We start from the raw sequence: 21,952 nt of genomic DNA, 5'->3' as shown, positions 1-21,952 counted from the left end.
GGCTTTAAGAAGAGATATCCCAGACTCTCTTTCCTCAGGGAAGAATTTGTAGCTTAAGAAATGGAAAATAAATAGGCTGCTAATCATTCCCAAGCTGTGGAATGGGTCACATGGGCCTACTGTGAAACATTTATGTATATAGACACAAATTTGTGGCAGTAGTGAAACAAAAATTTGACTCTTGACCGTATAGATGGCTTTATGATTGTTTTATCAATCTGTCCCAAAAGTCTTTTACATAGTATATAGGCATTGAAACACATGTTGAACTGACTTTAAATTCAGGGATTATTTCCACATCTTACCTAGACGAGGAAAGCATTTAGCTCAGATATTTCTAGTGGCGACATTCCCCATCCTATCTAGAGCTATCATATTTCTGGAAAAATACCAATAAGTGAGGAATCAAGATTTACAACTGTACTAAGGAAGTATGAATGTACGTGAAGTATTTATGAATGTATAGGGAACGTGCTACGTTAAGTCTATACTTTGACAAAACAGAACTATTTGGGATGCATAGAAACAATAATGTTACAACTTTAAAGTGGGGAAAAAAAGAAAAGATAATTTCCTCATGGTCATGTGATTTTAATCAGAACTATATAATTCAGACCAGCAAGGATTCGCAAAAAATTTTAGCTCTAAAAAGACCACGAATAAATAAATAAATAACTGCTCAGTTCTACCTCCTGAGCAGGGAGGTCGACCCACTCCAGAACAAAAAGAAATGCTATTTGAGGTGCGTAATTAATCCCCCACCATTGACTAGCCAAGTACAAGTTTTAGAATTCAACTTAATTTGCTACAGTTTTAAAAGCATGCACTTTAATTTAAAAATTTCAATAAAAGTTGATTATCTAATATAGACTATAGTAGAAATATCTGTATTTATGAGTCAGGAATTTCATAGTTTCCAAACTGATTTTCCTTTACATTTAACACTTGCATTGATAATGCAAATTGGACCCAGAGCCTTTTTTATCATGTGTGTGTCTGTGTGTGTGTGTGTGTGTGTGTGTGTGCTTATATGCAAACACCATTAAAATAAAAGTCTAAATGAAAAGGTACAAAAAGGAAGCATTCTGATTGCAAATTGGCCCTATAGAAAGAGTACATAAGATGATACTGAGACAAGTCGGGGCCATTTTGTGGTCCTTTAACCTCTTGCAGTTACCTTTTTAAAAACTTTTAAAAATTTACTTAAAGGAGAACTAGTAACCAGTTATTCTGCTTCAATTCACATTTAGCTTACGTTTGAAGAGAAATCCTTTTTTTTTTTGCTTCTGCCATTTTGCTGCAAGGATATTTTTCTGTTTGCTAGTTCTAGGGTATCATTCTAATTCTAAAGCATGATCATTAGCATAAAAGAATAATAAAATATTTAATAATTTCTTTCCTCTTGGCAACTGCTATGCTACCTACACTGAAAATAGGACAGCCAGTTAGGCTTTTTCTGTGAAAAGGATAAAAACACATCACATGGCATCAAACGGATCCTAAAGCAAACAACCAGCCTGAGATAACTATAAGTGTACATACTTACAAACAATTTGCCGCATTAAAATTTCCCTGGTCAGAGAATATGTTTCACACAAACCATTATTTTTTCCTTGCATTTCACTACCTTACACACTAAACAAAAACAACGTTAATATAAAAAAAAAATGCCTATTTTAAAAAGCCAACTCGTCAGCATTTTTATTCATGACATTTGGAAAGCCTTATGCTACTATTTAAAAGGCATCACAGACCAATTCATTTGGCCAAATAATTCTACATCAGTAGTTTGAAATAACACTTAATGAAATGGCCACAGTATCAAAAGATTGAAGTTACATTGGAATCTATGGAAGTGATAAAACATTTCACACTACTTTAAAAAAAAATGGAAAGTTAAAAGAAACCCTGAGAATTACATCAACACTCGCAAGGTAAGCACAGAGCAGCATCTGTGAAGTCTGACTAAGCTTCAAAAGATCTGTTCATACAGCTTAAAAGCAATGAAATTCAAAATAAATAAACAAAAATAAGCTTCTGGTTTCCGTCTGACATGTAAAGAGCTTGGAAGCCATCACTCCCATCCTCACAACAAGAATAAAGCTGAACACAATGAAATCCAACAACTCTTCTTAGATTCATCTGAGAATTGAGATCATAAGGCAAAACTGTTGTCCTGAAAGTGGAACAAACAGGCTGGCAATTACAGAGAATCACAGCTTGCCAGTATATTTAAACTGTAACTGATAAATTGCTGGAGGCTCAGTGTAGACTAGACGTGGAGTCAAAAAACTCTGAAGGAGCCCAGTCTTAGGCAGGCCCCAACACTTCCCACAGTTTTTCTTGAAAGAACCCTACCAGTTTCTTGTTCTTGAGATCAGAGAAAAACCCTCCAGGACCTCCCACAGGGGGAGGGGAAAGGCAATCATTGTTGAAATATGCCCAGAGGTCTCTCCTCCTTAAACAAGGCCTGCCTTTGTCAAGGGAAACAATTTTACTAGAGCCTAACCTAATGTGGTCTTACCAAAGCCTATCCAACCCGGGGAAGGAAGACACCCAACTCCAGCTCAAATACGTAACTCAGGCTGACTAACAGACTGAGACCTAATCATGGGCCTATAGAAGGCTCACCCTCCTACACATTACCGCCACATCAATAGGGCTCCTGCATAACAGCAGGAGATTATAGCTGAAAGAATTGAAAGCCTCAGACCCTATTTATGGGCAAAGACAACAGAGGAGACCAAAACAAGGACACCAGAGGAAGTTTTAGCCTCTGACACGTACAGCTACAGCAAACAGTAAACACGGCCTCTCAGGCAAATAAACATGAAAGCTCCTTTTACCTGATATATCATGTTCATCCTTCAAGATAAAATTGCAATGCATGACAATAGGCAAAAACACAGTCCGAAGAAACAAAGCAAGCCTCAGAACTAGACTCAGACTTGGCAGAGATTTTGGAATTATCAGACTCGAAATTAAAGTGACTATGATTAATATGCTAATGGCTGTAATGGAAAAAGGAAATAACATGCAAGAACAGCTGGGTAATGTAAGCAGAGAGATGGAAACTCTAAGAAAGAATCAAGAGAAAATGTTAGCAATCAAAAACACCATAACAGAAATGAAGAATGCTTTGATGAGTTCATCAATAGACTGAACATGGCCAGGGAAAAAGGTCAGTGAGCTGGATGATATGTCAACGGAAACTTCCAAAGATTAAATGCCAAAAGATAAAAGAATCAAAAAGATGGAATGCAATAGCCACGAACTGTGAGATAATTGCAAAAAGTGTAACATAAGCACACTGGGAATACTAGAAGGAGAAAGAAGAGAGAACATAAGAAATATGTGAAGTAATCATGGCTGAGAATTTTCCAAAGTTAATAACAGACACCAAACGACAGATCTGGGAAGCTCGGGGAACAGCAACTAGGAAAAATGCCAGAGTCTCTACACCTAGGCATATCATATTCAAACCCTAGAAAATCAAAGACAAAGAGGATACCTTGAAGGAAGCCAGGGGTAGTGGTGGTAGATGGGGAACCTTAGAGACAGAGAAATAGGTGAGAATTACTTTCAACTTCTCTTCAGAAACCATTCAAGCAAGAAGAAAGCGGAGTGAAATATTTAGCATTGAAGGAAAAAAACCCACTAACCTGGAATTCGGTATGCAATGAACAACTGTATGCCCACAAATTTAGTAACCTCGATGAAATGAAACAATGCCTTAAAAGACAAAATCTACCAAAACACACACAAGGAGAAATAGGTAATCTGAATAGGCCTATATCTATTAACGAAATTGACTCAATAATAAATAACCTTTCTAAAAAGTGCTCCAGGCCCAGATAGGTTCACTGGTGGATTTTACCAAACATTTAAGGTAGAAATGATACTAACTCTCTACAATCCCTACCATAAAATATAGAATGGGTTAGGAATTGTTTCCTCTGCTCTAAGGCCAGCATTGCCTTAATACTAAAACCAGACAAACACATTACAAGACAGGAAAAGCACAGAATACATGAATATAGATGCATAATCCCTCAACGAAATATTAGCAAATCGACTCCAGAAAGGTATAAAAGCAATCATATACCATAACCAAGTGGAATTTATCCCAGGTATGCAAGGCTTTTTCAACATTAAAAATCAATTAATGTAACAAATTGATATCAACCTGCTAAAGAAGAAGAACATATAATCATATCAATAGATGTATGAAATGCATTTGACAAAATCCAACACCCACTCGTGAGGAAATCCCTCAGGAAGTAATGTAAAGAGGGAACTTGCTCAACTTGATAAAGAACATCTACATAAAACTGACAGCCAGCATCATACTTAATGCTGAGAAATTAAATTATTTTCCCCAAGATAGAGGACAAGGGAAGGATGTCCCATCATCATTCCTAGTCAACGTGGTCCTGGAAGTCCTAGCTAACTTAGCAAAACAAGGAAGTGAGATAAAAGGCATACAGATTGGGAAGAAAGAAAGAAACTATCCGTGTTCATAGATGACATTATTGTCTGTGTCAAATAATTGACCAAAAACAAAAAATGCCTGGAACTAGAGAGCAATTACAGCAAGGCTGCAGGATACAAAATTATTATACAGAAGTCAATTGCCTTCCTGTAAATAGCAATGAACAATTGAAATCTGAGATGAAAAACACAATACTATTTGCATTGGCACCGAAACAATGAAACAAATCTAACAAAATATGTACAAGACCTATATAAGGAAAACGACAAAACTCAGATGAAGTAAATCAAAGAACTAAATAAATGGAGAGAGATTCCATGTTAATGGATAGTAAGTTTCAATATTGTGAAGATGTCAGTTCCAACTATCTTGATCAATAAATTCAACTCAATCTCAATCAAAGTCACAGCAGGTCATTTGTTAGACGCCGATAAATTGATTCTAAAGTTTATATGGAAATGCAAAAGATTCAGAATAGCCAACTCAATATAGGCACACCTCGTTTTATTCTGTTTCTCAGATACTGCGATTTCACAAGTCCCTCCACCAGCAAAAAGACTGCAACTCGCTGATGCCTCAGAGAATGGTTTGCAATTTTTAGCAATCAGGTATTTTTTAGTTAAGCTACGTATATTGCTTTTTTTTTAGAATAATGCTATTGCACACTTAAAAGACTACAGTATAGTGTCAACATGTTTCTTTTTGATTTTTTTATTGAGCTCATAATAGTTTACATCATCGTGAAATTTCAGTTGTACATTATTTATTGACTGTCACCACATAAGTGCTCCCCTTCACCCCCTGTGTCCACCCCCAGCCCCCTTCCCCTGGTAACCACTGAACTGTTTTCTTTGTCCATGTGTTTGTTTATATTCCACATATGAGTGAAATCATATGGTGTTTGTCTTTCTCACTCTCGCTTATTTTGCTTAGCATAATTCCCTCTAGGTCCTTCTATGTTATTGCAAATGGGATGAATTTGTCTTTTTTTCTGCCTGAGTAGTATTCCATTGTGTGTGTGTGTGTGTGTGTGTGTGTGTGTGTGTGTATGTATACCACATCTTCTTTATCCAATCATCAGCCGATGGGCATTTGGGTTGCTTCCATGTCTTGGCTATTGTGAATAGTGCTGCAATGGATGTAGGGGTGCATATGTTATTTTGGATTGTTGATTTCAGATTGTTTGGGTAGATACCCAGTAGTGAGATAGCTGGGTTATAAGGTAGTTCTATTTTTAGTTTTTGAGGAACCTCCATACTGTTTCCCATAGTGGCTGCACCGGTTTGCAATCCCACCAGCAGTGTATGAGGGTTCCCTTTTCCCCACACCCTCTCCAACATTTGTTATTTTTAGTCTTAGTGGTTAGAGCCATTTTAACAGGCATAAGGTGGTATCTTAGTGTAGTTTTGATTTGCCTTTCCCTGATGCTTAGTGCTGCTGAACATGTTTTCATGTGCTTATTAGCCATCTGTATATCTTCTTTGGAAAAATGTCTGTTCATCTCCTCTGTCCGTTTCTTGATCAGGGTGTGTTTTCATTGTTCAGTTGTGTGAGTTCCTTATATATTATGGAGATTAACCCTTTGTCAGATATATGATTTGCAAATATTTTCTCCCAATTGGTGGGTTGTCTCTTTGTTCTGATTCTAGTTTCTTTTGCCTTGCAGAAGCTCTTTAGTCTGACGAATTTCCAGTTGTTTATTTTTTCTTCTGTTTCCCTTGTCTGAGAGGACATGGTATTTGAAAAGATCCTTTTTAGTTCAATGTCAAAGAGTGTACTACCGATATTATCTTTCAGGAGCTTTATAGTTTCAGGACGTATCTTCAAGTCTTTGAGGCCTTTGGATTTTATGTTTTTGTATGGTGTGAGATAATGGTCTACCTTCATTCTTTTGCATGTGGCTGTCCAGTTTTCCCAACACCACTTATTGAAGAGACTATCTTTTCTCCCTTGTATGTTCCTGGCACCTTTGTCAAACATTAGCTGTCCGTAGGTGTGTGGTTTTATTTCTGGGCTTTCAGTTCCATTCCAGTGATCTGTGCGCCTGTTTTTGTACCAGTACCATGTTGTTTTGATCACTATGGCTTTGTAGTACATGTTGAAGTCAGAGATTGTGATACCTCTAACTTTCTTCTTTTTTCTCGGGATTGCCTTAGGAATTCTGGGTATTTGGTTGCCCCATATGAATTTTAGGGTTCTTTTCTCTATTTCTGTGAAGAATGTCATTGGGATTCTGATTGGGATTGCATTGAATCTGTAGATTGCTTTGGGTAGTATGGACATTTTAACTACGTCTAGTCTTCCAATCCATGAGCAAGGAATCTCTTTCCATCTCTTTATGTCATTATAAAATTCTTTTGGTACTGTCTTATAGTTTTCATTGTATAGGTCCTTCACCTCCTTGGTTAAATATATTGCTAGGTACTTTATTCTTTTAGTTGCGATTGCAAGTGGAATTATATTCTTGAGTTCTCTTTCTGTACATTTGTTATTGGAGTACAGAAAAGTAACTGATTTTTGAAAGTTGATTCTGTGCCCTGCAACTTTACTGTAGTTGTTAGTTATTTCTATTAGCTATCTGATGGATTTTTGGGGGTTTTCTATATATAAGATCATGTCATCTGCAAACAGCAAGAATTTCAGTTCTTCACTCCCTATCTGGATTCCTTTTATTCCTTTCTCTTGCCTAATTGCTCTGGACAAAACCTCCAGTACTATGTTGAATAAGAGTGGCGATAGTGGGCATCCTTGCCTTGTTCCTGTTCTCAGGCTGATGGTGCTCAGTTTTTGCCCATTGAGTATGATGTTGGCTGTGAGTTTGTCAGACATGGCCTTTATTATGTTGAGGTAATTTCCTTCTGTCCCCATTTTGTTAAGAGAATTCATCATAAGTGGCTGTGGGATCTTGTCAATGCTTGCTCTGCATCTATTGAGATGACCATGTGGTTTTTATCCCTCAATTTGTTGGTGTGGTGTATCACGTTGATTGATTTGTGGATGTTGAACCATCCATGTGTCTCTGGTATGAATCCCACTGGATCATGATGGATGATCCTTTTGATGTATTGCCAAATTTGGGTTGCCAAAATTTCCTTGAAGATTTTTGCATCTATGTTCATCAGCGATATTGGCCTGTAGTTCTCCTTTTCTGTGCTGTCCTTGTCAGGTTTTGGTATCTGAGTGGTGTCGGCCCTGGAGAATGTATTAGGGAGTGTTCCCTCCTCCCTAAATTTCTGGAATAGTTTGAGAAGGACAGGTATTAAATCCTCTCTGAAAGTTTGGTAGAATTCACCAGGGAAGCCATCTGGTCCTGGGGTTTTATTCTTTAGGGTGCTTTTGATTGCTGTTTCAATCTCTTTCCTTGTGATTGGTCTATTCAGATTGTCTGTTTCTTCTCGACTCAGCTTTTGGAGGTGGTGAGAGTCTAAGAATTTATCCATTTTCTCTAGGTTATCCATTTTTTTGGCATATAGTTTCTCATAGTATTCTTTTATAATCCATTGTATTTCTGCACAGTCTGTTACTTCTCCTCTTTCATTTCCGATTTTGATTATCTGAGCTTTCTCTCTTTTTTTCTTTGCATTATGTCTGACTAGGTGTTTGTCGATTTTATTTCTCTTCTCAAAGAACCAGCTCTTTGTTTCATTGATCCTTTCTACTGCCTTTTTTGTTTCCAAAGCATTTATTTCTGCTCTGATTTTTATTATTTCGCTCCTTCTGCTGACTTTGGGCTTTGCTTGTTCTTGTTTTTCTAATTCAGATAGGCGTAATTTGAGATTGCTTATTTGGGATTTTTCTTGTTCATTAAGGTGTCCCTGTATTGCGATGAATTTCCCTCTTAATACAGCTTTTGCTGCGTCCCACATGAGTTGGTATTCTATGTTATCGTTTTCATATGTCTCCAGATATCTCTTGATTTCCCCTTTAATTTCTTCAATGATCCATTGCTTGTTCAATAGCATGTTGTTTAGTCTCCACATCTTTGTCCCTTTCTTGGCTTTTTTCTTGTAATTACTTTCTAGCTTTATAGCATTAAGATCGGAAAAGATGCTTGTTATTGTTTCATTTTTTTCTACATTTATAGAGGCTTGCCTTGCTTCCCAACATATGGCCTATCCTTGAGAATGTTCCATGCGCACTTGAGAAGAACGTGTATTCTGCTTGTTTTGGATGGAGTATTCTATACATGTCTATTAAGTCCAACTGGTTTAGCTTTTCATTTCATTCCACCGTTTCCTTGTTGATTTTCTGTCTGGATGATCTATCCATTGATGTGAGTGGAGTGTTGAGGTCCCCGACTACTAGTATGTTATTTTTAATATCTTCTTGTAGGTTTTTTAATAGTTGCTTATGAACTTTGGTGCTCCTGTGTTGGGTGCGTTAATATTTTTAAGCGTTATTTCTTCTTGATGGAGTGTCCATTGGATCATTATATACTGCCCCTCTTTGTCTCTCTTTACCTGTCTTATCTTGAAGTCTACTTTGTCTGATATAAGTATTATGACATCTGCTTTCTTTTGTTTGCCATTAGCTGGGGTGTCGTCTTCCATCCCTTCACTCTGAGCCTGTGTTTGTCGTTGGAGCAGAGGTGTGTTTCCTGGAGGCAGCAAATTGTTGGGTCTTCTTCTTTAATCCATCTCGCCACTCTGTGTCTTTTTATTGGTGAATTCAATCCGTTTACGTTTAGAGTGATTATTGATGTTTGATGGCTTAATGCTGTCATTATATCACTTGTTTTCTGGTTTTCCTGCATTTCCTTTGTTTTTTGTCCTGTGTGTTTTTGTCTACCCATTGAATTAGGTAGATTTTTATGATGTGTTTCTTTGTTTTTTCCTTATTTATTTTTGTGTCTCTGTTCTGCTTTTTTGTTTAGTGGTTACGCTGAGGTTTGTATTCAGAATCTCGTGTATAAGATAGCCCATTTTCTGATGGCTTCTTACTTCCTTAGTCTAAACCGATTCAGTCCATTTCCTCTTCCCCTCCTAAGCTGTTTTTCTCATATCTTATTCCATCTTGTGTTGTGAGTTTGTGGTTAAAGTGACAAAATTGTCTTTGTTTTTGGTGTTTTCCTTCCCTTTAGCCGAAAGCTATAGTTGAATATTTGCCATCCTATTCTGATTCTGTCTACCCATGTATCTCCTTACTCTGTATTTTGTGACCACTTTCTCTCTTTTTTTCCTTTTTCGGGTATGAGGGCCTTCTTGAGGATTTCTTGTAAGGGCGGGTTTCATGGCTACAAAATCCCTTAGCTTTTGTTTGTCTGAGAAACATTTATTTTCTCCATCATATCGGAAGGAGATTTTTGCTGGATAGAGTACTCTTGGCTGAAGATTCTTGTCTTTTAAAGTTTTGAATATGTCATTCCATTCTCTCCTAGCTTGTAAGGTTTCTGCAGAGAAATCCACTGAAAGCCTGATAGGGGTTCCTTTGTAGGTTATTTCCTTCTGCCTTGCTGCCCAGAGTATTCTTTCTTTGTCATTCATTTTTGCCAGTTGTACTACTATACGCCTTGCAGTCGGTCTTTTTACATTGACAAATCTAAGAGATCTGGAAACTTCTTCCACACAGATTTCCCTCTCTTTCCCTGGATTTTGGAAGTTCTCTGCTATTATTTCTTTGAACACGCTTTCTGCTCCATTCTCATTCTCTTCACCGTCTTGAAGACCTATAATTCTTATGCTGCCTTTCCTCATTGAGTCGGATATTTCTCAGACACTTTCTTTATTCATTTTTAGTCTTAGTTCTCTCTCCTCCTCTGTCTGGAGCATTTCAACATATCTATTTTCGATTATGGTGATATGCTCCTCTATGATGTCCACACGAGCATTGAGGGAATCCGTATTTTGTTTTATCTCTTCCATTGTGTCTTTCATCTCTAATATTTCTTTTATTTTTCTACTGAGGAAGACTGGCCCTGAGCTAACATCCATGCCTATCTTCCTCTACTTTATATGTGGGATGCCTACCACAGCACGACTTGCCAAGCGGTGCCATGTCCGCAGCTGGGATCCAAACCGGCAAACCCTGGGCTGCCGCAGTGTAATGTGCACACTTACCCGCTCCGCCACTGGGCCGGCCCCCATCTCTAATATTTCTGATTGATTCTTCTTTACAGTTGCAGTCACTTTTGTGAAGTAGCCTCTAAACTCATTGAATTGTTTCTCTACATTCTCTTTTACCTCATTGAGTTTTTTGAGGATAGCTATTTTGAATTCATTGTCGTTTAGCTTATATATTTCTGTGTCCTTAGGGCTGAGTTCTGGGGGCTTGCCGTTTTGTCTCCGGTCTGGAGATTTGATGTAGCGTCTGATGTTGGAAGGTCAGGGCTTTCTCATTCTGATAGTATTCGGTTGCAGTTACCACCTATCGCCATTGGGTGGGGGTTGAGAGCCTCGTATTCTGAGCCCTCCACCTTCAGCTGAGATCCCAGGGGCTGGAGCCACGCTGAGCGGGTCGGGGGAGGGGTGCTGTCTCCCGCATGCACTCTGGGATTTCTCGATCAGCTGTCACTATCTGGTCTCCTGGTGTCTTGGCTTGATGAGGTCACCCCGTGTGAAGGCTTTCACCCCGTTAGAAGGCTTCCCTCTAGGCAGCAAGGGCCCGTGGGAGTCCTGGGTGATCCTCCAAATGAGCGACCCCTCGCCCGCTCCTTCCCTCATGGATCCGCCCGCAGCAGCAATCCCAGTCTTTGGGGGAGGGAGTGAAGTTCTCTCTTACACTGTTCCAGCTCCTCCAAGGGGAACTCCAGCCTCTCTGCACTCTGTCGTGTGGCTGCATGTCTCTCCGAGGTTTTCGTGTTGTTATGATGTCTTCTGTTGGAGTACGGATGTCACTTTTTGTTGTATGTTGCAGGGGAGACAGTCCTGGGCAAGTTCACTCCACCATGGTGCTGTCATCACTCTCTCAACATAACTTTTATATGCACTGGGAAAACAAAAAATTCATGTGACTCACCTTATTGCAATATTTGCTTTCTTACCGTGGTCTGGAACTGAGCCCACAATATCTCCGAGTGATGCCTGTATTAAAAAATAACCAAGTCAGAGGACTGACACTACCTGACTTCAAAAATTACTATAAAGCTGAAGTGGTCAAACCAGTGTGGTACTGCAGAAAGAATCAACAAAAACATTAATGGAACAGAATAGAGAGCCCACAGATATTGTCAAATGATCTTTGACAAAGGAGCAAAGACAACGCAATGAAGAAAAGATAGTCTTTTTAACAATGGTGCTAGAAAAACTGAACAGCCACATGGAAAAAAATAAAGGTAGACACAGACCTTCTACTTCTCACAAATATCAACTCAAAGTGGATCATAAACTGAAAAATATGAAGCAAAAGTATAAAACTTCTAGGAGATAACACAGAAGAAAATCTAGGTGACCTTGAGTTTGGCAATGAGTTTTTAGGTAACACCAGAAGCACAATCCAAGAATGAACAAATTGATCAGTTTGAATTCATTAAAAGTAAAAACTGCTTTCTGAATGAATATCAAGAAAATGAAAAGACAAGCCACAGACTGAGAGAAAATATTTGTAAAAGACATCTGGTAGAGGAATTTTATCCAAAATATATAAGTAACTCTTAAAACTCAACAATAAGAAAATTAACAACCCAATAAAAAATGGGTGAAAGAGTTAGACACCTCACAAAAGAAGATATACTTACGGCAGTTAGGCATATGAAAAGAAGTCCAGCATCAGATATCATTACAGAATCGCAAATTATGAGATACCACTACACACCTATTAGAATGGCCAAAATCCAAAATACTGACAACACCTAATGCTGGTGAGGACATGGAGCAATGAGAACTGTCATTCATCGCTGGTGAAAATGCAAAATGATACATCCACTTCTGGAAGACAGTTTGGCAGTTTCTTATAAAGCTAACCACAGTCTCCACTATACAATCCAGCAATTGCACTCCTTGGTATTTACTCAGTTGATTTGAAAACTTCTGTCGGGGCCAGCCCGGCTGTGAGTGGTTAAGTGTGAGTGGCTAAGTTTGCGCACTCCGCTTCGGCAGCCCAGGGTTTCGCCGGTTCGGATCCTGGACGCAGACCTAGAACTGCTCATAGCAGAACTAGAAGGACCCACGACTAGAATATACAACTACGTACTGGGGGACTTTGCAGAGAAGAAGATAAAAAAAAAAAAAAGATTCACAACAGACGGTAGCTCAGGGCCAATCTTTTTTAAAAAAGAAGAAGAAGACATGTCAATACAAAAGTCTGCACAAAAAAAATGTTTATAGTAGTTTTATCCATAATTGCAAACACTCAGAATCAAGCAAGATGTCTTTCAATAGATGAGTGGATAAACAAACTGTGTACATCCATACAACGGAATATTATTCAGTGATAAAAAGAAGTGAGCTATCAAGCCACAAAAGGACATGGAGAAAGCTTAAACGCGTATTCTAAGTGAAAGAAGCCAGTCTAAAAAAGCTACTTACTATACCACATTCTGGAAAAGGTAAAGCTATTGAGACAGTAAAAAGATGAGTGGCTGCCAGGAGTCCAGGAGGAGAAAACAAGAAGGGAGAGGTGGAATAGACAGAGCACAGGAGATTTTTAGGGTAGTAAAACTATTCTGTACAATAATGCAATGGTGCATTTTACACCACTATAATGACGGATATTACACCAGATGACATGATCCATGTGGCAAAACCCATAAAACTATACAACGCAAAGAGCGACCGGTAATGTAAACTACGGACTTTAGCTAGGAACAATGGATCATTTGTTAAGTGTACAAAATGTACCACACTAATGTAAGATGTTAATAGGAGAAACTGCGTGTGGGGTGGTGAGAGGGGGTCTATGGGAACTCTTTTTGTGCTTTCTGCTCATTCTGTAGGCCTAAAACTGCTCTAAAAAAGCCTACTAGAAAAAAAATTGTTATTGCGCCCCTATGTCTCTAATTTGTGAAAACTCTGAAGTGTGCACACATTAATTTTCAAAAAAGGTTTACTCATGGAAATGCAAAAGTGATATAATAATTTTCTTATTTTGGGGTGTATGTGTTTTCACGTATTACTTGTGCAATTTTGAACAGCTGGCGTATTCTCTCTTCCCCCTCAACTCCCCGCCCCCATAAACCCTGCGGGTCACAGGTGTTACTCTTTTTCATTAATGTTGGCTCCATCCATTTTCTACTATTTGTTCTACCTCACAGCCGTAACCCTAACGGACACTTGGGTGTACCCTTGCTTCTCCTGGCAGCTCGACTTTAAAAGGTGCACTTCTGGAGGGACGGGAAACTCCCTAACGTACCCCCCCCCCACCCCCGTCTCCTCCCCGCACCCACCTCCACGTCTTCAAAACCTCAGAATAGCAGAAAGAGTAAAATGAGCATTATACACACGTATTACAGAGATTTAATGATTCTTAACCCTTGGCCATATTTGCTATCTCTAATTCGTTTGCTGAAGTTTTAAAAAGTAAATTCCAAATATATGATTTCATAATCGTAAATGTTTCAGTATGTATGTGTAAAACATAACAATTTCGTACCTCGTCCAAATATTATCACTAATCAAAGTAATGCTGATTATATATATTAACCATTAACCATATATGTATAATATTGCTTGCGTATATATAATAACCCTTAATATTTCCATAGCTAGTCCATGTTCATATCTCTCCAACTGCCTCCTTGCAGCTGTTGTTTTTTACAACCAGGATCCGATCGAGAACCACGCTTTGTCATAAATGTCGTAAAGCAAAAGTCTAACCCACAACCTCTAGGATTCAGGAAAAATCTCCAGCAGCAAGGTCCAATCGTCACGTCTTCCAACTCGCGAAAGCTGCAGTAACGCTTCCCAAACCACTTGCTGTTGTGTCAGGGTCTTATGGGAAATGTAGTCTTGGATGGTGCGGGCCCTCCGCGCAGCAGTCTGGGAAGGGTCCTCGGCGCTCACTCTGCGCACGCGCACACCCAGCCCCGCCCCGCCCTCCCCCGCCTCCCCGGGCGCGAGAGGGCCAGCGTCCGGACGTCTGTAGGTGTAGGCGGGAGCGGAGGCTGCCGCTCGGGGTGAGAGCGCTGGGGACGGGCCTCCGCGCGGCTGAGGGCCTGCCGGGCCGGCTAGGCTCGCGTCCGGGGACGGGAGCGGGGTGCCCCGGAGGCGCCGCCGGGCCCTGCCCTCCCCTAGCCCCGCGTCCCCGGCGGCCCCGGGGCGCGGGCTGGGGGCGGCGCCTCGGGCCGCTTCGCCGCCGTGGGCGTCGCTCTCGAGAGCTCGCGTCCTCCGCGCGCACACCTGCGGCGGCGGCGGCCTGCGGGGCCCGCGCGGTGGTCGCGGGCGGGGCTCGCGGCGCGGGGCTCGGGCCGGGGCGGGGCTGAGGCAGCCGGAAGGGAGCTCGGCGTCTGTCCGGAGCCGCGGGCGGTGGAAGGCGGCGAGTCGGCGTTCCCGCTGCGTCGCTTCGGGGCCTCCGGAGGCGCCTCGCCCTGTGGCCCTAGCCGGCGGCAGGGCCGGTGGTCGCGGGCGGCTGACGGCCGCGGGGCCGCCCGGGACGTTTCTGGCGAGTTCCGGAGGAGCCGGGCGTGGAGCGCTGGGTGACGCTTGGGATAAAGGGCACTGGCTCCGCGCCCCGGGTCCCAGCCCCTCGGGAGCAAAGGAGCTCTCTTACGGCAGGGGCGAGGGGGCCGCGGGGACAGTTGCCTCTGGGCAGAGCGGCCTTGCTGACGGAGCCCTGCGGGGCTTCGGAACGGAGGCGGAAGGTTCCAGGCACGCGCGGGCCCGAGGCGCCCGGCCAGAAGCAGTTGTGGGTCCCTGTGTGGCGTGAGGCGGGCTCGAGGAGGTCCCCGCGCCCGGAAGCCGGCCCGGCCTGTGTGCGGTGGACGCTGTGGACCCGCCTGCGGAAGGCGGCGGCCTGGGGTGGCGGGGATGGGGGACTGTGAGGCTGCGCAGGAGCGGGCGGGTCGCTGACGGCTGGTGGGGACGTGGCGTCCGGGGAAGGCTAACCCGCGAGCGCGGGCGGGACCCCAAGCAGCTCCCTGTCTCCTCCGTTCTCCCCGCGCCCCCTGCGGATTCTGAGCTGCTGTCGCGCCTGTTCCTCACCACGTGTGGCATCTATGAGTGATGCCGATGCTGCCTCTTTCCTGAGCATAGAGAAAAACGAAATGGGAGGAGAGGGGTTTTCTGTGCTGGACGCTTTCGGAAGCCCAAAGACAGCAGGCCTGTAATGAACGGGGTTTGTCGAGTCACCCAGGGCAGACCCAGGAACTAAGCGCAGAGCTGTTGACTTACACGGGTGAGTACTGTAAGCATCTGATCCGAAGATCTTTTTTAGGAACTGCAACCAATTGAGAACAGAAAGTTGCAAGAAATTTATTTCTTGTATGAAGCATCCGTTTTTATCTCGGAGTTTTCTGTGAAGCTCTAACTCAAGGTGTAAAGACAAGAACTTGGTTAATAATCCAGCCTGAGTAGTTTTTTTGGACAACGTTAGTTTTAATGAAGGTAGAGGGTTTCCCCCCCGGTGTTGCTGAATTTGTTTATTCCTCTGTTTCATGCTGCTGCTGCTAATTAGTCAGAAGAGGATAGACGTTAACTCATCAAGAAAAAGCAGTGTACCTTACTCAGTGAAAATGCAAGGTTAAGCCCAGAGAGTCATATCCGAGGTGCGCACGTTCAGGTGGTGCTCCCTCTGTGTCCCTTCCTCTCCCTTCTCCAGCGTGTGCAAGGGCTGTTTTCCCATAGGGAAGGCTTTTCTCCAGCTGGTATAAGGGGAGTTTTAGGCAGGTGAGTGTAGGAGTTGTAGGGCTGACCAGGTTTCTCATGACCCCATTTCTCTTTCCTCCTCCCCAGCTGAACCTTCACAGTTCTTTACCTTCTTCCAGGAGTAGCAGAAAATGAACATAGCTCAGGTGAGTTCAGTTTTTAATAGCTTGCTTGTGTTACAAGGGATTTTATAAGGGCTTACGTGTCTCTCCGTCAACATGGAAGAGTAGAAATAGAAATGGATCAGATGCATTCAGAGAAGACACAGAAATACAGTTGAAGAGCAGAGCAAAGGTGGCAGGTGGGTACATGCAGGTCCTCTGACATTGCAGATGTACAACGTTGGAGTTCCAGGTTTATTTCTGAGGTTTGTGATAGCCGTGGCAGGGTATCAGGCGTGATATTTCTTTCAAGGTTAACGTTGGTGAGAAGGTAAAGCAAACTGATTCCTCATAGACTATAAAGACAATTGAAGGTGAAGAATATCTTTGTTGTTTTCAACTACGTGATTTAGTTAACAGCTTCCAGTAGTAACCCTAAGATAACATAGGACGTTGCCTCCACTTGTGCTTCAGTAAAGGTAGAAGAGGTGACGCTGAAGTGAGCTCAGTCAGTACTGTTTTTCACAAACTCCAACACAGGGATTGCAGGAGACATTTTTCTGATGGACCAACTGACTATCCTTAAGATTACTCTCCATAAATATTTCGAGTACCCGTGATTTTCAGGACAGTTTAAAACGGTCAGCCCAGCAGACAGTTTAAAATTCTGTTCTCCTTCAAGTGTTTCAACACTTTCAGTCACGCTCTAAACCTTTTCATGAGGCCTTGGTCTCTCTCCCCACTTACCTGTGATCTCCAGTGACCAGAGACTCGATTATGATCAAATCCATTGGGTCTTGCCTGATCCTTTGCTTACTTGACTTTTCTGTAGCACTTGCCTCTACTTCTCACTCTGTCCTTTTGGAAAGTGTCTCTGTGAGTGTCTGTGACACCTTCCACTGGCTCTGTCCTTCTCCTGCTGATATCTTCAAGGAGTTGTCGTCTTTCCCTTGTCCTTGCACATGGCTCATCCCCAGTTTCCCTCTTTGGCCCTTTAATCTCGTCTGTTGTCTTGGAATGATTTCATTTTCTCTCATTTTTTTCTTTAAACAGCTTTATTGAGATTCCGCTCACATACCATGCCATTCACCCATTTAAAATGTAGAATTCAATGATTTTTTTAGTGTACCCGTAGATATGTACAAACAGCACCACAGTCGATTTTAGAACATTTTCATCAACTTAAAAAGCAAGTCTGTACACTTTATCTTCTCCCATCATTCCATTCACCCCCAGGCCCCTCGACTTTCTGTCTCTGTAGATTTGCTGAACCAGTTCCTGTATTACTTCTCATAGGGCAGTTTTGCCTGTGACAAATTCTGTTTATCCGGGAAGGTTTTAATTTTTCCACTTTTGCTGGGTGTAGAATTCTTGATTGACAACCTTTTTCTTTTAGCATTTTGACTGTGTTGTCGTCCCACTGCCTTCTGTCCTCCATGGTTTCTGGTTAGTAGTCAGCTTGTACAATCATACTATTGTACAGGATGAGTCACTTCTTTCTTGCTGCTTTCAAGATTGTGCCTTTGTCTCGTCTGGTAGTTTGATTAATCCTGTGTCCATGTGTGGATCTCTTACTCCAAGTTTATCCTACTTGAAGATTGTTGAGTTTCTTGGATGTGTAGATTAATGTTTTCCATCAAACTTGGAGACTTCTTGTTGATTATTTCTTCAAATATTCTTTCAGACCTTTTCTTTCCTCTCTGTCTGGGACTCTCATTACACGTACGTTTGTAGACTTGGGACCGTCTCCTAGTTCATTTTTTGCAGTTATTTTTTCTTTCCGTTTCTCACTCTGTAATTTCAGTGGACATATGTCCATTCATTCTCTTCCACCTGCTGAAATCTGCTCTTGAATCCCTCTAATGAAAGTTTTGTTTCAGTTGTACTTTTCAACTCTTTAAGTTTCTATTTGGTTCCTTTTTGTAATTTGTGTCTCTTTATTGATACTCTTTATTTAGTGAAGTATTGTTCTCATACTTTCTTTGAGTCCTTAGACATTGTTTTCTCTAGGTCTTTGATGATATTTAAAATAGCTGATTTAAAGTCATTGCCCAGTAAGTCCAACATCTGCTTCCTCAGATGCAGGAATCGATTTCTGTTGATTACACTTTTTCCTACATAAGGGTCTTACTTTCTTGTTTCTTTCTTTGTTTAGCAATCTTTTGTTGATGATTGGACATTTTAAGTGCAACAATGCAGCAAGTCTAGAAATCAGAATTTCTCTCCTCCATGGGGGTCACTGTTGAAATTTATTTGTTCACTGACTGTTTTTGAGCTAATGCCCTAGAGCCTGTGTTTCTTGTGATCTGTGGCAGTTGGAGTCCCTGTCCTTAAATGCCAGGAACCGGTAAGTCTCCAGGTCTTTGCTAAGGGGCTCTGTGCGTGTGAGGGCATTCCTGCAGCAGTCAGGCAGGCAGTTTACGACTCTGTGCTGGCCTTCACTCCCTTCTTAGCCCAAACCTCAAGGTCAGTTAGAGGTGACAGCGTAGTGCCTTCTCACATCTTTCCTGAGCATGCTCACAGCCCTGGGCATATGCACAGCTCTCCACATGAATGTGGCCTTCTAGATTCTCAGGAATATATTGGAGCTTTTAAAAATCTGTGTGGACATCTCATTCCCCAGCTTTTCCTTTTAAGCTTTTTGATTAGGGTATTGTTTGCCCCAACTGTTATCTACCTCCTCAGATAGCCACTAAGTTAAACAAGTGCCTTCAGATGTTTTTGACAAATGCCTCTGAGCATATGGCTTTTCATTCTCTGTGAGCTCTGAGTGAGCTCAAGTAAAGACACCTTTGCAAGTGGGGTCTTTCAAGGAATCACCAAACAGGCCAAATAATGAGTTTTCTGGGAGTGGGGCTTTGAGGGAACCTCACCCCAGCTCTTCTCCCTCCAGTAGTTGCCAGGCTGCTGGTTTTAACTGTGATGGCAGATTGTTGGTTCTCAAACCACCACAGAGTTGGAGAGCAAGGGATGGGAATAGGGTCAGTGAAAAGGATCCTCTATCACTGTTTTTACTCTGATTCAGCTGTTTTCCTTGAATACATGTCCCGTAGGTTGCTTTTGTTAACTTCTACAATTTTTGCCAGTTTGTTTATCGCTTTTATGAAAGAGAGAATTTTCTTGGATCCTTACCTCACCATTTTCACTTAGGTCACTTGTTAGCTTAATATTTTTTAATCCAGCTGATTTTTATTAAGCCAGATGTGAAAGAGATTGGCACGAATGAAAACAATGCCACTTTTCCCACTAATTTTTTAGTTTTTGAAAATATAGTTAACTTTTCTTTACGTTTTTCAGATTAAGATAAATTTAGTGAGAGGTACTCCTGTTCTTTTGTTCGTTTGTTTTGGTTACCAGCTACGAGCGCTGAGCTTCACGCAGAGGAGGTACTCGCTCAGTAGCACTGAAGACGTGAATGAACAGACAATTGGGTACACAGCACCAGGGAAAAAACCTTGTTTCTGTCCTCTTTTCTCTTGGTCTACTTGCTTGCTTTTTATTTTTAATTGTGAAAAGAACACTTAACATGAGATCTGCCCTCTTACAAATTGTACCGAATTTTATGTGTGCATGATAGTATGGTTAACTGTAGGCATCATTTGTGCAGCAGATCTCTGGAACTTAATGACCTTGCATAGCCAAAACTGAAGGTGGGTACCTGTTGGACAGCGACTCCCCATTTCCTCCTCCTCCCAGCCCCTTTGAAGCCTTTGGTTGTGGAAACTTTCCCTTTGCTCAGTTTCAAGGACTCCTCCCTCTCCCGATCCTGTTGTTACTTTTCAGAAAACATCCTCTCTGGCTTTATGGCCTGTACTTTTTCTGCCAGCCTCTTTAATATTCGTGGCTCCTCAAATTCTGTTTTTGGTGCTTTTCTTTCCTCAGTCCCCATGTGCTCAAGTTGCTGTCTGATTGCCTCTGATAACTTCAGTTCCCACCTAAATTGCTAGTAATTCCTAAATGCTTGTCTTCATCCTAGACCTTCCTTCTGTGTTCTAAAACCATATGTATACTAGTTTAAGGGGCATTTCCAATATTATGTTCCATAGACCTTTCAGTAGCAACCTCAGCAGATCCGTCTCACGATGACTTCTAACACATTTTTTTCCTTTTGTTTCCCAAATATCGGTGTTTGGCACCAGCATTCAAGGAGCTGCTTGTGCAGTTAGACTGGGTAGCTCCACAAGAAAGTAGTCATCAAACTGGTTGTTGCTTCTGCTCTGTGATTATACCCCTATCCTTATATCCATTGCTGTCCCGTCAGTGTAGATAGTGTTCTCTTCTACTGGTCTCTTTGATTTCAACTCCTTGGTAAGTTGTTCTTCGTTCTTCATGAGCTCTAGATTTATTTATCTTTATACATTTACTTATACATAAGTTTGGTCATGTATAATGTCTCCACAACTTACATAGATCTCTTCCTTGGCCCCCATTATTTGCCGTGATAACGTCCAAGGAGAGACCGACTATCCTAGAAGTCTCTAGAATACCCAGGGCAATTCCTTGGGATGTGGAAGAGTTGTAGGAAGTGGCTTTACATTGAATTTTTTTCTGTAACAAACCCCTATAATTCATAAATATGTGTAAATGAATTATGGTTAGTTAAAAACCTTTTTAACTAGTTGAGCAATTTGAAGTTGGCGACAAAATTAGGTCAAAAATTGGCATCTTTTGTAGCCATTTGTTTTAGAGCCTTAAGAGTAAATAGGAATAGTAGTGGTTCTCAAAGGTCTTTTCTTTGTCACGTAATTCTGAACCTTTGCACAAAATGTGCTGTTATAGGGATTGGTGTCGTTCGAAGACGTGACTGTGGAGTTCACCCAGGAGGAGTGGCGGCAGATGGACTCCACACAGAGGGCCCTGTACAGAGATGTGATGCTGGAGAACTACGGCCACCTGGTCTCCATGGGTGAGCAGCCCTTACCATGTGACTCCCTCTGGATTACATTTCCTTTTTTTGAAATCACCACGCGTGAACCCTCACTAGAGATTAGTGTTGTTCAGGCTTCTTATTAAGAGGTTGAAGGAAACTGAAACCTTTAGAGAAACAGAAGCAATGTTTGTGTCATTACTTCCACGTTGAAAACTTCAAATGAGCACCTTCATTTCGCTGCTCTTGCCACCGTCTCTTTCTCCACCTTTGGAAACCCAAAGGCCCATGGATCTGGTCTGGATATACCCTCAATTGTTATGTTCACAGGATACTGCAGTACTAAACCCCGGGTGATTTTCAAGTTGGAGCAAGGAGAAGAGCCCTGGTCCTTAGAGGAAGAATTCCTAAACCAGAGGTACCCAGGTGAGTGAGCCCTGACAGAAACACCTGGGGTAGTTAGACCTTAGAGGGGAACACTTCCGAAAGTTTTTTTTTTTTCCCCTTTTACACAGCTTTATTGAGATAGAATTTGCATGCCATACATGTCACCCATCTAAAGTACACAATTCAGTGGCTTTTACTATTATTCACAGCTAGGTGTAAACATCACCACAGTCAATTTTCATCACCGCAAAAAGAAACCCCATACCCTTTACCTATCACCTCCCTATCCCCCAGTCCCCTCCAGCCCTGGCAACCACTAGTCACTTTCTGTCTCTATAGATTTGCCTAATCTGGACATTTCATATCAGTG

The 21,952-nt window shown here is 41.7% G+C and overlaps 1 protein-coding gene across 3 annotated transcripts; it reads left to right on the top strand.

The window, feature by feature from the left end:
• Window positions 1-14,443: 14,443 nt before the first annotated feature.
• LOC124231938 (zinc finger protein 510-like) lies at window positions 14,444-21,681 on the top strand. 3 transcript variants are annotated; one of them, XM_046648938.1, is made up of 4 exons: window positions 14,444-14,540; window positions 16,347-16,373; window positions 21,108-21,234; window positions 21,526-21,681. In XM_046648938.1, exons 2-4 carry the CDS (start codon window positions 16,359-16,361, stop codon window positions 21,627-21,629), a joined length of 246 nt encoding a protein of 81 aa, XP_046504894.1. In that variant the 5' UTR covers window positions 14,444-14,540; window positions 16,347-16,358; the 3' UTR covers window positions 21,630-21,681. The 3 variants fall into 3 exon arrangements, with proteins under 3 accessions (XP_046504894.1, XP_046504893.1, XP_046504892.1); XM_046648937.1 differs by lacking the exon at window positions 14,444-14,540 and adding an exon at window positions 15,558-15,757; XM_046648936.1 differs by lacking the exon at window positions 14,444-14,540 and adding an exon at window positions 15,558-15,757 and having other exon boundaries at window positions 16,315-16,373.
• The last annotated feature ends 271 nt before the right edge of the window (window positions 21,682-21,952 follow it).

The sequence above is a fragment of the Equus quagga genome, unplaced genomic scaffold (genome assembly GCF_021613505.1).
Source record: "Equus quagga isolate Etosha38 unplaced genomic scaffold, UCLA_HA_Equagga_1.0 HiC_scaffold_127_RagTag, whole genome shotgun sequence".
Classification (NCBI taxonomy): Eukaryota; Metazoa; Chordata; class Mammalia; order Perissodactyla; family Equidae; genus Equus; species Equus quagga.
This window is presented reverse-complemented; position numbering and strand designations above follow the sequence as displayed.